The 15,000-nt window shown below is 50.6% G+C and overlaps 1 protein-coding gene across 1 annotated transcript in view; it reads left to right on the top strand.

Annotated features, from left to right (window-relative positions):
• The window catches only part of crybg2 (crystallin beta-gamma domain containing 2), a 36,398-nt gene extending 23,250 nt beyond the window's left edge, over positions 1-13,148 (top strand). Inside the window, exons 9-25 of the mRNA XM_070547325.1 lie at positions 171-289; positions 569-752; positions 1,107-1,246; positions 1,322-1,448; positions 1,528-1,563; positions 1,642-1,781; positions 5,734-5,860; positions 5,952-6,106; positions 6,188-6,314; positions 6,390-6,422; positions 6,682-6,794; positions 6,870-6,999; positions 7,106-7,245; positions 7,329-7,452; positions 7,532-7,690; positions 8,196-8,355; positions 12,501-13,148. Coding sequence (XP_070403426.1) covers positions 171-289; positions 569-752; positions 1,107-1,246; positions 1,322-1,448; positions 1,528-1,563; positions 1,642-1,781; positions 5,734-5,860; positions 5,952-6,106; positions 6,188-6,314; positions 6,390-6,422; positions 6,682-6,794; positions 6,870-6,999; positions 7,106-7,245; positions 7,329-7,452; positions 7,532-7,690; positions 8,196-8,355; positions 12,501-12,589 — 2,103 coding nt within the window. The 3' untranslated portion in view covers positions 12,590-13,148. The remainder of the gene's footprint in view (positions 1-170; positions 290-568; positions 753-1,106; positions 1,247-1,321; positions 1,449-1,527; positions 1,564-1,641; positions 1,782-5,733; positions 5,861-5,951; positions 6,107-6,187; positions 6,315-6,389; positions 6,423-6,681; positions 6,795-6,869; positions 7,000-7,105; positions 7,246-7,328; positions 7,453-7,531; positions 7,691-8,195; positions 8,356-12,500) is intronic.
• Positions 13,149-15,000: the final 1,852 nt, after the last annotated feature.

The raw sequence follows: 15,000 nt of genomic DNA, 5'->3' as shown, positions 1-15,000 counted from the left end.
GCTGTTTGGAACAGGTAGGAGCTGAGGAGGTGGGCGAGGTCTTCGGTGTCCTCCTGCAGACCGCCGTCTTTCTCTGACCAACATCCTGACTCTAAACAGCGTTCAGACGGCACCGCGGTGGCTCCCAGCAGAACCAGAACCACATCTCTGACCTGCTTGTCTTTAAACAGATGTACATCTTCGACCAGCCAGGGATGTGTGGCCAGAGGTTCGAGGTCCGTGGTGATGTCATCGATGCCACGCCCTGGGAGCTGCAGGAAACCATCTCCATCAGGGTGGTCCGAGGGGGGTGAGTTCTGGTTTAGAACCCTGTTCTACGCCAGCCCGTCCACACGTCACAAACACGCCAGCAGCGGCATTCGGGTGACATTCACAGACTGACGCGTCCACGCCTCGTTTCCATGCATGTGGGTGTGAGATGACTGCAGCTTCAGCAGAACACCTGAGCATGCCGATGAGCTGTGCTGTCACTCATCCTCGACGCCGGCCGATGACAGACGGCGTCTCTCACTTCCTGTCTGCACAGACCCGTCAGACCTGAACTTCTGCTCTCGCTGCTGCTCCTCAGGTGGGTGCTGTATGAGAAACCGGACTTCAAGGGAGAGAAGATCGCTCTGGACGAGGGGGACATCGAGCTCACCTGCCCCTTCGAGCAGCTGCAGAGCGGCCAGCAGGAGGAGAATGGAGAACCGAGGGATGAGAAGAAGAGTGAGCGGAGGTTCATCATCGGATCTATACGCCGAGCAGTCAGGGTGAGACGGCTGAGCTTCGGGCGCCGCCTGGTGGACCACCACCACGACACTTCTGGTCTCTATAGACACGTACAAACACCAGAACCGTTCTCAGGATCTCAGAGTTCTGATAGGCGCCACCGTCATACATCCGTTAGTCCAGCTTCTTTGTTGGGTTTTATAGTTAAGATGTTCCTGGTGGCTCTTCAGCACCATCTGGTGGCAGGGGCGGGGCTTAACGCCCCATGTTTCTCAGCCGCTGCGTGATCTAAACGTATCTTATGTTGAAATGGTTCTGAATGATGCATTTTTAAGATCTAACGCCTGAAATGCTCTCTGGGTTCCTCTCCACTGAGACACCATCTCTGTCCTCAGGATTACAGCGTTCCAGAAATTTGTCTCTTCCCAGAGGAGAACGCAGAGGGAAAGAAGGTGGTGTTCCGAGACACCTCCGAGGATGCCAGGATCTTTGGTTTTCCTATCAAGGCAAACTCCGTCATCGTGAACGCTGGACTGTGAGTCACACAGAACAGATGTCCGTAGCGACGTTTCTGAGACGGTCTTCTCATCTGGTCTCCTCTGCTCGTCAGATGGCTGGTTTTTGCTCAGCCCTTCTTCCAGGGCGTCCCGCGGATCCTAGAGGTGGGGGGTTACCCCAGCCCTGCAGCCTGGGGGGTGGAGCAGCCTTACGTGGGCTCTCTGCATCCTCTTAAAGTGGTAAGGGTCTAAGGTGCAGAAACACACTCGGCTGTTTCACGTGACATCATGTGTCCTGATGAGGTGTGTGTCCTGACAGGGAGAACCAAGAGTGGAGAACCAGGCTGAACCCAAGGTGAGGGAGAATGGAACCACTGGGGCGTGTTCTGCTCACTCATTCTAGAACATCTGAACTCATCTGGCTTTTCCTTAGGTGGTAATCTATGATAAACCGTACTTCACTGGGAAGTCACGGACCATCACCTCCAACATGAAAGACTTCATGACCAGAACCGACCCACAGCAGACTGTCTTCATGTACAACGTGGGCTCCATAAGAGTTCTGGGAGGAATGTAAGTGCTGCTCTCATTCTGGTGGAATCCAGCGCAGTCGTTCCTGCAGCACCGTTAGCAAGGAAGTCCAAGTTCTAGTTCTTGCTGAGACCATTTGTGTGGAGTTAGCGTGTTCTCCCCATACATGTGTCGAGGTAGCATGTTCTCCCCATACATGTGTAGAGTTAGCATGTTGTCCTCATGCATGTGTGGAGTTAGCATGTTCTCCTCATACATGTGTGGAGTTAGCGTGTTCTCCCCATACATGTGTAGAGTTAGCGTGTTCTCCCCATACATGTGTAGAGTTAGCATGTTCTCCCCATACATGTGTAGAGTTAGCATGTTGTCCTCATGCATGTGTGGAGTTAGCATGTTCTCCTCATACATGTGTGGAGTTAGCGTGTTCTCTCCATACATGTGTAGAGTTAGCGTGTTCTCCCCATACATGTGTAGAGTTAGCATGTTGTCCTCATGCATGTGTGGAGTTAGCGTGTTCTCCCCATACATGTGTAGAGTTAGCATGTTCTCCCCATACATGTGTAGAGTTAGCATGTGGTCCTCATGCATGTGTGGAGTTAGCATGTTCTCCTCATACATGTGTGGAGTTAGCGTGTTCTCTCCATACATGTGTAGAGTTAGCGTGTTCTCCCCATACATGTGTAGAGTTAGCGTGTTCTCCCCATACATGTGTGGAGTTAGCATGTTCTCCTCATACATGTGTAGAGTTAGCATGTTGTCCTCATGCATGTGTGGAGTTAGCATGTTCTCCTCATACATGTGTGGAGTTAGCATGTTCTCCTCATACATGTGTGGAGTTAGCGTGTTCTCCTCATACATGTGTGGAGTTAGCGTGTTCTCCTCATGCATGTGTGGAGTTAGCGTGTTGTCCTCATGCATGTGTGGAGTTAGCATGTTCTCCTCATACATGTATGGAGTTAGCATGTTCTCCTCATACATGTGTGAAGTTAGCGTGTTCTCCTCATACATGTGTGGAGTTAGCGTGTTCTCCTCATGCATGTGTGGAGTTAGCGTGTTCTCCTCATACATGTGTGGAGTTAGCGTGTTCTCCCCATACATGTGTAGAGTTAGCATGTTGTCCTCATGCATGTGTGGAGTTAGCGTGTTCTCCTCATGCATGTGTGGAGTTAGCGTGTTCTCCTCATACATGTGTGGAGTTAGCATGTTCTCATGCATGTGTGGAGTTAGCATGTTCTCCATGTTCTCCTCAAGCATGTGTGGAGTTAGCATGTTCTCCTCATGCATGTGTGGATTTAGCGTGTTCTCCCCATACATGTGTAGAGTTAGCATGTTGTCCTCATGCATGTGTAGAGTTAGCGTGTTCTCCCCATACATGTGTGGAGTTAGCGTGTTCTCCTCATGCACGTGTGGAGTTAGTGTGTTCTCCTCATGCATGTGTGGAGTTGGCGTGTTCTCCTCATGCATGTTTGGAGTTAGCGTGTTCTCCTTATACATGTGTGGAGTTAGCGTGTTCTCCTCATACATGTGTGGAGTTAGCATGTTCTCCTCATACATGTGTGGAGTTAGCATGTTCTCCTCATACATGTGTGGAGTTAGCGTGTTCTCCTCATGCATGTGTGGAGTTAGCGTGTTCTCCTCATACATGTGTGGAGTTAGCATGTTCTCCTCTTACATGTGTGGAGTTAGCGTGTTCTCCTCATACATGTGTGGAGTTATCGTGTTCTCCTCATGCATGTGTGGAGTTAGCGTGTTCTCCTCAGGCATGTGTGGAGTTAGCGTGTTCTCCTCATACATGTGTGGAGTTAGCGTGTTCTCCTCATACATGTGTGGAGTTAGCGTGTTCTCCTCATACATGTGTGGAGTTAGCATGTTCTCCTCATGCATGTGTGGAGTTAGCATGTTCTCCTCATGCATGTGTGGAGTTAGCATGTTCTCCTCATGCATGTGTGGAGTTAGCGTGTTCTCCTCATGCATGTGTGGAGTTAGCATGTTCTCCTCATGCATGTGTGGAGTTAGCATGTTCTCCCCATACATGTGTGGAGTTAGCATGTTCTCCTCATGCATATGTGGAGTTAGCATGTTCTCCTCATGCATATGTGGAGTTAGCATGTTCTCCTCATGCATATGTGGAGTTAGCATGTTCTCCTCATACATGTGTGGATTTAGCATGTTCTCCTCATGTATGTGTGGAGTTAGCATGTTCTCCTCATGCATGTGTGGAGTTAGCGTGTTCTCCTCATGCATGTGTGGAGTTACCATGTTCTCCTCATGCATGTGTGGTGTTATCATGTTCTCCTCATGCATGTGTGGAGTTAGCATGTTCTCCTCATGCATGTGTGGAGTAAGCGTGTTCTCCTCATGCATGTGTGGAGTTAGCATGTTTTCCTCATGCATGTGTGGAGTTAGCATGTTCTCATCCATGTGTGGAGTTAGCTTGTTCTCCATGTTCTCCTCATGCATGTGTGGAGTTAGCGTGTTCTCCTCATGCATGTATGAAATTAGCATGTTCTCCTCATGCATGTGTGGAGTTAGCATGTTCTCCTTATGCATGTGTGGAGTTAGCATGTTCTCCTCATGCATGTGTGGAGTTAGCATGTTCTCCTCATACATGTGTGGAGTTAGCATGTTCTCCTCATACATGTGTGGAGTTAGCATGTTCTCCTCATACATGTGTGGAGTTAGCATGTTCTCCTCATAGATGTGTGGAGTTAGCATGTTCTCCTCATGCATGTGTGGAGTTAGCATGTTCTCCTCCTGCATGTGTGGAGTTAGCATGTTCTCCTCCTGCATGTGTGGAGTTAACGTGTTCTCCTCATGCACGTGTGAAGTTAGCGTGTTCTCCTCATGCATGTGTGGAGTTAACTTATTCTCGTCATGCATGTGTGGAGTTAGCATGTTCTCCTCCTGCATGTGTGGAGTTAACGTGTTCTTCTCATGCACGTGTGAAGTTAGCGTGTTCTCCTCATGCATGTGTGGAGTTAACGTGTTCTCCTCATGCATGTGTGGAGTTGGCGTGTTCTCCTCATGCATGTGTGGAGTTAACGTGTTCTCCTCATGCATGTGTGGAGTTAACGTGTTCTCCTCATGCATGTGTGGAGTTAACGTGTTCTCCTCATGCATGTGTGGAGTTAACGTGTTCTCCTCATGCATGTGTGGAGTTAACGTGTTCTCCTCATGCATGTGTGGAGTTAACGTGTTCTCCTCATGCATGTGTGGAGTTAACGTGTTCTCCTCATGCATGTATGGAGTTAGCATGTTCTCCCCATGCACGTGTGGAGTTAGCATGTTCTCCATGTGTGGAGTTAGCGTGTTCTACTTATGCATATGTGGAGTTACTATGTTCTCCTCATGCATGTGTGAAGTTAGCGTGTTCTCCTCATGCACGTGTGGAGTTAGCGTGTTCTCCTCATGCATGTGTGGAGTTAACGTGTTCTCCTCATGCATGTGTGGAGTTAACGTGTTCTCCTCATGCATGTATGGAGTTAACGTGTTCTCCTCATGCATGTGTGGAGTTAACGTGTTCTCCTCATGCATGTGTGGAGTTAACGTGTTCTCCTCATGCATGTGTGGAGTTAGCGTGTTCTCCTCATGCATGTGTGGAGTTAGCATGTTCTCCCCATGCACGTGTGGAGTTAGCATGTTCTCCATGTGTGGAGTTAGCGTGTTCTACTCATGCATGTGTGGAGTTAGCATGTTCTCCTCCTGCATGTGTGGAGTTAGCATGTTCTCCTCATGCATGTGTGGAGTTAGCATGTTCTCCCCATGCACGTGTGGAGTTAGCATGTTCTCCATGTGTGGAGTTAGCGTGTTCTACTCATGCATGTGTGGACTTAGCGTGTCCTCCTCATGCATGTGTGGAGTTGGCGTGTTCTCCACGTGTGGAGTTAGCGTGTTCTCCTCATGCATGTGTTTCTCTCACAGACCAACATCATGGCTGTCAGGTTAACATGTTAGTAAATGAATAAACATGCACACTCTCGATCTGCTGCTTTAGCTGGGTGGGATGTGAGAAGGAAGGTTTCCGTGGCAACCAGTACCTGCTGGAGGAGGGGGAGTACCACGACTGGAGGGTGTGGGGGGGCCGTGACTCTGAGCTGCGCTCTGTCAGGATCATCCAGGCAGTAAGTCAGTTTAAAGGTCCTCCTGATCTGATCCAGGGAGAATAGTTGGAGCTGAGCTGATGAGTCGGACCTCCTTGCTGCTCATTTGCAGGATCTGACTGACCCTCTGATGGTGATGTTCGAGCAGCCTGAGGAAGAGGAGGGCGTGACGGAGGAAAATACCTTTGAGGTGACGGAGGCCATTCCAGATGTGGAGCTGTTTAACTATAAAGCATCCACGCGCTCCATCCATGTGCTTAGCGGGGCGTACGTATCTCTGCTGCTTTTCTAACGAAGGTTCAGGTGTGTCACATCTTCAGGTAACGCCTCCTCCTCTCCCCCCAAAAGGTGGATAGCTTACTCTCATGTGGACTACTCTGGGAACCAGTATATCCTGGAGAAGGGCTTCTACAACAACTGTGCCGACTGGGGCTCCAAGGACACGCGTGTCTGCTCGGTCCAGCCCATCTTACTGGTGAGAACCAATCAGATCCCCAGAAAGGATGAGTGAGAGGTCAGCAGGTCTCAGTCACGTGTTGTTGTGTTTCAGGCTCCAACAGAAGGTGTTAGCTCCAGAGACCAGGTGAGTCCTGATTCCAGATCAGAACCTCAGACAAACCCTAAAGCTCTCAGCTGTGCTGTTGTCATCACACACACACACACACACACACACACACACACACACACACACACACACACACACACACACACACACACCACACACACACACACACACACACACACACACACACACACACCACACACACACACACACACACGAGGAACTCTACCTGAGGGTTAACCTTTTGAAACTTCTGACCAAAATGCTCCGTCTCCATCAGATCATCCTGTACTCTGAGCCGGACTTTAAGGGTGAAAGCCTCCGCTTCCACCACCACCAGGGGGCGCTCCCGGACACATTCACCACCAGGTCTTGTCGAGTGGTGGCAGGAAGGTGGGCAGAGCAACCAGAAGCTCCTGAGACCAGGAGGAGGATGAGCGGATGTGACCATTCTGTTCTGTGTTCCAGCTGGGTTCTGTACGAGAACACTCAGTTCTCTGGAGACACGTACGTGCTGTCTGAAGACGACTACCCCAGTTTAGCCAGTATGGGCTGCTCCTCCAGCTGCTCCATCCGCTCCATCAAACTGGTTCCCATGGTAACGGGTATCCTAAAGCTCTGGGTTTTGTTGTCTGTGTGTGATTGTTTTGTTGTGAACATCTGTGTGTGTGTGTGTGTGTGTGTGTGTGTGTGTGTGTGTGCAGACATTGTCGGTTCCCTCCATCTCTTTGTTTGGACTTGAGGGCCTGGAGGGCCGAGAGATCACCGTGGACACGGAGGTGGTCAGTCTGGTGCGGGAGGGCTTCAGCAACCACATCCTGTCAGTCAGGGTCAACAGCAGCAGGTGTGTGCGTGTGTGCGTGTGCGCGTGTGCGTGTGCGTGTGCGTGTGTGTGTGATTTCTCCTCTAACTTGTGTCTCTGTGTAGCTGGGTGTTGTGTGAACACAGTAAATACAGGGGGCGCCAGTTCTTCCTCGAACCCATTGAGATCACCAACTGGCCCAAGTTCAGCTCGCTGCAAACGGTCGGCTCCATGTTCCCGGTCAGACAGGTCCGTTAACGAGTCGTCTGGTTAGTGAACGTCACATCAGAACCTGCAGTACAACGAGGTCCCGCCTCTCTTCCTGCAGAAGCGACGCTTTTTCCGAGTGAAGAACGGAGAGAGCGGCCACTTCCTGTCGGTTCAGGGCGGAGTAGAAGAGATGAAGTCTGGTCGGGTGGTGGTGTCGCAGGAGGTGGATCCGTCGAGCGACGTCTGGTTCTACCAGGACGGGCTGATTAAAAACAAGGTACTGATGCTGCGCTGGTCGCTCAGATGTTCACTCGGCCACGGCGGTGCGGCCCACCACCGCTCGTTTCCCCTTTTACCCAAAACATCCAGAAGTTCTTCTTTGCTACGAAAAGCAGAATTTACATTTAAAAGTACAGAAAGACAAAAAGAAACCATTCAATTCTAACAAAAGGATGAAAGAATAAATGATGTTTTATGGGTTCGTATTTAAATCTGATCATTAGTTCACTGAATCCGACTCTTTCTGTAAAGTTCTGACCCGTTTGATCAGTTCTTCAGTATCTGATGCGTGTGTATGGAGTGTAGGTGCGTGCATGTGTAAGGACTGGTTTGGCTTTGTCCCACTGACATCTATGGAGGACTCACTGGTTCATCTCCAGTGGTTCTCGTCCTCCCACATTATAAGTGAACATTTGAGACCGGTCTCATGCCACCGATCAGAAGTGGACCTAGAATCGTCAGAAGCAACAAGGACATGTTTAAGGTTCTGGTTGGTCCTGCAGATGGCTCCTACCATGTGCCTCCAAGTCATGGGGAATGTGGAGCCAGCGGCCAAGGTGGTTCTATGGAGCGAGACCCGGCAGCCGATCCAGACCTGGTCAGCCGAGATGAAAGGGCCCTGCAGCAGCCTGACGTTCCCCGGGATGGTTCTGGATGTTAAAGGTGTGAGAAGAACCCTTTCTCTACAGGTTGTCTGATTTAGCCAAAGCAAACCTCAGACTGGATCAGGGTGTTCTGGTTCGTCAGCATCCTTGTGTCGTTCATATCCAGAAACGGGCAGGTCGGGGTCAGGGTCAGGTAGAAACGGTTAGGGTTAGGCGGTAACCGTGGTAACGCCAGCATTAAATGAACTGCCCGGCTTCAGCGTGTAAACCGGACTCACATCTCTTTAACATCTTCATCTGACAGGAAGTCCAGTAAAGTCCTGTCTGTAAACACCTGTTAGGTCCAAGTCACGCGACGCTTCTCTAACAGAGGAGAGAGAGAGATCACCAACAGCAGCAGGTAGACGCCACCGAGCAGCAGAGATGGTTTAACCACGCCTTAGATTGTTTTTCTGTTTATTTACTTATTTATCGACCATCAGATGCTCTTTCAAATGGAAGGCCAGAGCAGCGACCGGCACATCGCATTTAATGCATGTGACCCAACCCCTGGACTAATAAATGAACCAAGCCAAGCTTCAGCTGCGTGAGAATCGATGCCAGACTTCATATACATAACAGTGAGCCCAGGCTTAGGGTGGCCAAAGAGAAGTCTTCTCCACGCTATCGTGGTCCTGGACCCTGCTTGTAGGTGGCCCGAGGGTAAGCTGGGCTCCTGATGAAGGCCTGCAGACGGAGGCCACACCAGCTTCAGGCAGTGCTGCCTTCACTCGTAGCTCGTCAGGGCTCTTCTGGTTCTCCTAGACGGAGACTCCTCATGAGAAAGTTCCCATCAGTCGGTCGAGTAAATGAAATGGGTGAGAAATAAAGCACCAGAGACCATGTTTCTCCTTTTGGGTTCAAATATAGAAAACCCTAACCCTTACCCCATAACTGTTTTGGTGTAGATAATAAAATGTAAACGGCTTTAACTGTGGTCAGACCTTTAAAGTAAAACCTCAAGGCTAGAATATAAACCCTGATGACCAACGAGGGTAAAATCAAGATCTAAACCGTCTTTAGATGGAACGCCGGGAACGCTTCAAGAGGAATGTTTTTCTTTCCCTTCTCCTCAACGATCTTATCCAGAAGCCCAGCTAACTCGAATGCTGAGTGATCGCTCCTCTGCTCCCACTAAAGGAGGACGCCTCTTAAGAGTGACTGGGCATGGTCAACCATGCATACATGCCCCTAATGTCCTATTCTAACAGGGCAGAAGACCCGTCATCCTGAGATCGTTTAGTGGCGCCTTCACACACCGTGTTTACCTCACAACACATCAGTACCTGTCCTCCAGCAGCCTTCTCCCATCTCCTGTCTCCATCCTGCTCTATGGACTCTCATCTAAGCCAGAACCCCTCTATGGGCTCTCGGCTAAGCCAGAACCCCTCTATGGGCTCTCATCTAAGCCAGAACCCCTCTATGGGCTCTCATCTAAGCCAGAACCCCTCTATGGGCTCTCGGCTAAGCCAGAACCCCTCTATGGGCTCTCATCTAAGCCAGAACCCCTCTATGGGCTCTCATCTAAGCCAGAACCCCTCTATGGGCTCTCATCTAAGCCAGAACCCCTCTATGGGCTCTCATCTAAGCCAGAACCCCTCTATGGGCTCTCGGCTAAGCCAGAACCCCTCTATGGGCTCTCGGCTAAGCCAGAACCCCTCTATGGGCTCTCGGCTAAGCCAGAACCCCTCTATGGGCTCTCATCTAAGCCAGAACCCCTCTATGGGCTCTCGGCTAAGCCAGAACCCCTCTATGGGCTCTCATCTAAGCCAGAACCCCTCTATGGACTCTCATCTAAGCCAGAACCCCTCTATGGGCTCTCGGCTAAGCCAGAACCCCTCTATGGGCTCTCATCTAAGCCAGAACCCCTCTATGGGCTCTCATCTAAGCCAGAACCCCTCTATGGGCTCTCATCTAAGCCAGAACCCCTCTATGGGCTCTCATCTAAGCCAGAACCCCTCTATGGGCTCTCATCTAAGCCAGAACCCCTCTATGGGCTCTCGGCTAAGCCAGAACCCCTCTATGGGCTCTCGGCTAAGCCAGAACCCCTCTATGGGCTCTCATCTAAGCCAGAACCCCTCTATGGGCTCTCGGCTAAGCCAGAACCCCTCTATGGGCTCTCATCTAAGCCAGAACCCCTCTATGGACTCTCATCTAAGCCAGAACCCCTCTATGGGCTCTCGGCTAAGCCAGAACCCCTCTATGGGCTCTCATCTAAGCCACAACCCCTCTATGGGCTCTCGGCTAAGCCAGAACCCCTCTATAGGCTCTCGGCTAAGCCAGAACCCCTCTATGGGCTCTCGGCTAAGCCAGAACCCCTCTATGGGCTCTCATCTAAGCCAGAACCCCTCTATGGGCTCTCATCTAAGCCAGAACCCCTCTATGGGCTCTCATCTAAGCCAGAACCCCTCTATGGGCTCTCATCTAAGCCAGAACCCCTCTATGGGCTCTCATCTAAGCCAGAACCCCTCTATGGGCTCTCATCTAAGCCAGAACCCCTCTATGGGCTCTCGGCTAAGCCAGAACCCCTCTATGGGCTCTCGGCTAAGCCAGAACCCCTCTATGGGCTCTCGGCTAAGCCAGAACCCCTCTATGGGCTCTCATCTAAGCCAGAACCCCTCTATGGGCTCTCGGCTAAGCCAGAACCCCTCTATGGGCTCTCGGCTAAGCCAGAACCCCTCTATGGGCTCTCATCTAAGCCAGAACCCCTCTATGGGCTCTCGGCTAAGCCAGAACCCCTCTATGGGCTCTCGGCTAAGCCAGAACCCCTCTATGGGCTCTCGGCTAAGCCAGAACCCCTCTATGGGCTCTCGGCTAAGCCAGAACCCCTCTATGGGCTCTCGGCTAAGCCAGAACCCCTCTAGGGGCTCTCGGCTAAGCCAGAACCCCTCTATGGGCTCTCGGCTAAGCCAGAACCCCTCTATGGGCTCTCGGCTAAGCCAGAACCCCTCTATGGGCTCTCGGCTAAGCCAGAACCCCTCTATGGGCTCTCATCTAAGCCAGAACCCCTCTATGGGCTCTCATCTAAGCCAGAACCCCTCTATGGGCTCTCGGCTAAGCCAGAACCCCTCTATGGGCTCTCGGCTAAGCCAGAACCCCTCTATGGGCTCTCGGCTAAGCCAGAACCCCTCTATGGGCTCTCATCTAAGCCAGAACCCCTCTATGGGCTCTCGGCTAAGCCAGAACCCCTCTATGGGCTCTCATCTAAGCCAGAACCCCTCTATGGGCTCTCATCTAAGCCAGAACCCCTCTATGGGCTCTCGGCTAAGCCAGAACCCCTCTATGGGCTCTCGGCTAAGCCAGAACCCCTCTATGGGCTCTCGGCTAAGCCAGAACCCCTCTATGGGCTCTCATCTAAGCCAGAACCCCTCTATGGGCTCTCGGCTAAGCCAGAACCCCTCTATGGGCTCTCATCTAAGCCAGAACCCCTCTATGGGCTCTCGGCTAAGCCAGAACCCCTCTATGGGCTCTCATCTAAGCCAGAACCCCTCTATGGGCTCTCATCTAAGCCAGAACCCCTCTATGGGCTCTCGGCTAAGCCAGAACCCCTCTATGGGCTCTCGGCTAAGCCAGAACCCCTCTATGGGCTCTCATCTAAGCCAGAACCCCTCTATGGGCTCTCGGCTAAGCCAGAACCCCTCTATGGGCTCTCATCTAAGCCAGAACCCCTCTATGGGCTCTCATCTAAGCCAGAACCCCTCTGTCATTTTTGTCCCGTCATTGCTTTTATACCTAAAATTTCCGGAAGCTTCAAAGTCTTCACCCAAAGCTCCAATCAGCATACATTTTTCATACATTCATCATTCCGTTCACTCCTAACATTCCCCTGTATGTCCTGCCCTGCTCAGCTCAGCTTCCTGAATATCAAGCTTGACCTTTAACACACTTTAAAACATCTCCTGTGGGTCATACCATGTGGGTACAGGTGTATACGTTTACAAAGGTTGACTACAAGTGAGTAAACATGTAAATAACAACACCCACATTTGTACCCAGCTGCTCACATGTGTGAGTCGGTCAGTGTTCTGTTAACGAGAACCGGGCCCAAGGTCTCAGCTGCAGGCTCGTTGTTCAACAGGGTCAACAAGAGGTCACACAACAGCCAGCCTGAGTTGAACTCGGGTTGTAGGAGTCACACAGTAACGCCTGATCGTGTTTGTTCAGGCGGCAGATCTTACGACAAGGAGCACGTGGTGGTGAGGCCGGAGAGTGAGGACAGCCCAAGTCAGCAGTGGGAGGTCGAGCTGTTGTAGCCATCTGCGATGGTGGAGGTCTGAAGAGCCAGGACCATAACGTTTCTCTGGACATCCTGAAACAAATGCGCTTCTGGAGGCAAGATGCTGTGGAGCTCAAAGACTCTGGTCTTCCTGACCTGCTGCAGGAAGACCAGAGGTTGAACTGATGTCTGCATCGGTAATCGCTGCGGTTCCCCGCCATCGTCTGGTTTCTGTGAATGTTCTGCCTGAGAACAGGATCTCAAAGTGTTTCCAGTCTTTTATTGTTTGTCTATGTTCTGTGGAAACGTTGCTGATGTGTAAACCAGGTCACACCGGGTCACATCTGGTCACACCGGGTCACATCTGACGACAGCAGGTCTCTCCCTGTAGTAACGTTTCTACGGAGACCTCATTGCTACAGCCGTTTGCTCATTTTGAATCGTGGCTTGAATCCACAACAGAAGCTTTTGAAATCCAGATAATGAAAATAAGAATATCTGTAGAATTCTTTTACAATTAAAATCTTCATCTTTTTATTGTTTTTCACTGATTTGGTAAATTCCTGCAGAAATCTATAAATAAAATGTAAACTTTATTTAAATGTCTTTGTCTTGTTGATCTAAACCAGCCGGTCACACCACAGCTGGAGGTTCAGATCGGCTCCGTCTGAACTCGGAGACACGAATCACCAAATCCTCCAAGTTCAAATCAAATCAAAGATACTTTATTAATCCCAGAGGGAAATTAGAGTTTCAGTACACACAATTCAGAGATCAGACATACGTGGGCAAGACACATGACAAGAATTGGTGACTGTGGTCATTCGCAACCCGAGTCGCGCTACCTTAATAGAGATCAGAGGGTTACATGAGGATTGGTTCAGGTGGAGGGAAAAAAAGGCACTTCAGAGTTTCCCCCCACCAGGAGGGCAGCTTTGCTCTGCAAAACAACACCTCAGACAGAAATGCAACAGACTTCAGACATCACACAACATAAGTGTCCACTAGGTGGGATGGTGGGTTGGGACTCTCCTCACTTCAGTTCCTGCAGCCACGATAAGCAGCGCATTTCACCTCCATGCGGATGGGGGGGGGGAGCATTGAGGGTTGGAGGGTTGCAGTGACCCTGGAACGTTTCAGCGGCCTTCCCACTCAGGCTGGGATAGGAGACAGTTGAGTTGCCATAGCGACGGCACATTCCACATATCTTCTGAGGTGGGAGTTTTCGTTGGAACCTTGCAGGCTCAAGGGCGCCAGATTCCGATTAGAAATTGTTTTGGGGCCAGACAGAGATAATTTCCTCTCTGTTTTACAGTCTGCTGGTCCTCAACCTCTCAAAATCCCAATAATGGACGTTAATCTATCCCGATCCGTGCTGATTCGACCACTCTCTCCTTGATGGCATCCATCTTTTGTGCCAGTGAATGAATCTCCGCCAAAGTTCCAAGCTTACGATTCATCTGAACAATTATGGGAGTCTGTGAATTCACAGCGTGGTGCAAACCATCTCTGAGCTCCGGGATCAGGCCAATATTCCTCAACAGCTCGTTAATTTTCCGGTAAGCCAGGTAGCGTCCAATGCCGATCAGCAGGAAACCTGACACCAACACCACGAATATCCACACGTCTTCAGAGTCCTCCACAGACAGCTGAGATAAACAAATCAAGTTCCAGGAGTCCATGATGTGTCCAACTGGGTCTGTCCCAGCGGGGCATCCGGGAGCCCCTTCTCCCGTTCTCATCGATGAAAAAATGTTATCAACCGTGTTGAGAGACCAGCTGATGAGATCCATTTCAGTGAATTTCAGTTTCCAGTTTGCAGAAAAAAGCAGAAGCAGCCGTGCACCAGCACCCAGAGACGGACGGACAAGGGCCTTGAGGATGAGATACGGAGGGGAGGAGGAAAAAAGCGTCTGCACCCTCCAAGAGCCGGTTCTGGTTTCTCTTCCTTTTCTTTCACTTAACTTTTCATTCCTCGGCGCTGACGATGCTCATGTTTTCACCTGAGGGAGGGTATGACAGTACCCCCCCCCTTCACTGTCTCACTACTGTTTGACCTCTGGTGACCTCTAGTTGCCCAGGGTCATTAGCTGCCCTGCTTCTGCACGCGGGACCATTTAACGTAGAAATGGCTTACTGATAGACGCGACCTGTAGATCTCTGCTGGAGACCCAGCTGCTTATCAGATGACCTCGTGACCTTTGGCTCAACAGAAATAAATGGAATCCCCAGAACAACCTCATGTTTATGGGTTATTCTCGGCGTTCAGGTGGACTTTGGTTTGGCCGTGTTTTCAGTAACCACACAGGTGTCGGGTTTCTCTGCTGCTCAGGTGAACCGCAGGAAGCTTGTTGAGCTGCTGGAGGAAAACAGGACGTCGGTCAAATTCAAACATGATCCAGAATCCAGATGTCTCCAGATGTGATGTCTGAAACCACAACCTGCGCT

Source organism: Nothobranchius furzeri, chromosome 19 (genome assembly GCF_043380555.1).
Source record: "Nothobranchius furzeri strain GRZ-AD chromosome 19, NfurGRZ-RIMD1, whole genome shotgun sequence".
In the NCBI taxonomy this organism is placed as follows: Eukaryota; Metazoa; Chordata; class Actinopteri; order Cyprinodontiformes; family Nothobranchiidae; genus Nothobranchius; species Nothobranchius furzeri.
The sequence above is the reverse complement of the archived record's forward strand: the minus strand, read 5'-3'. Positions and strand labels throughout refer to the sequence as shown.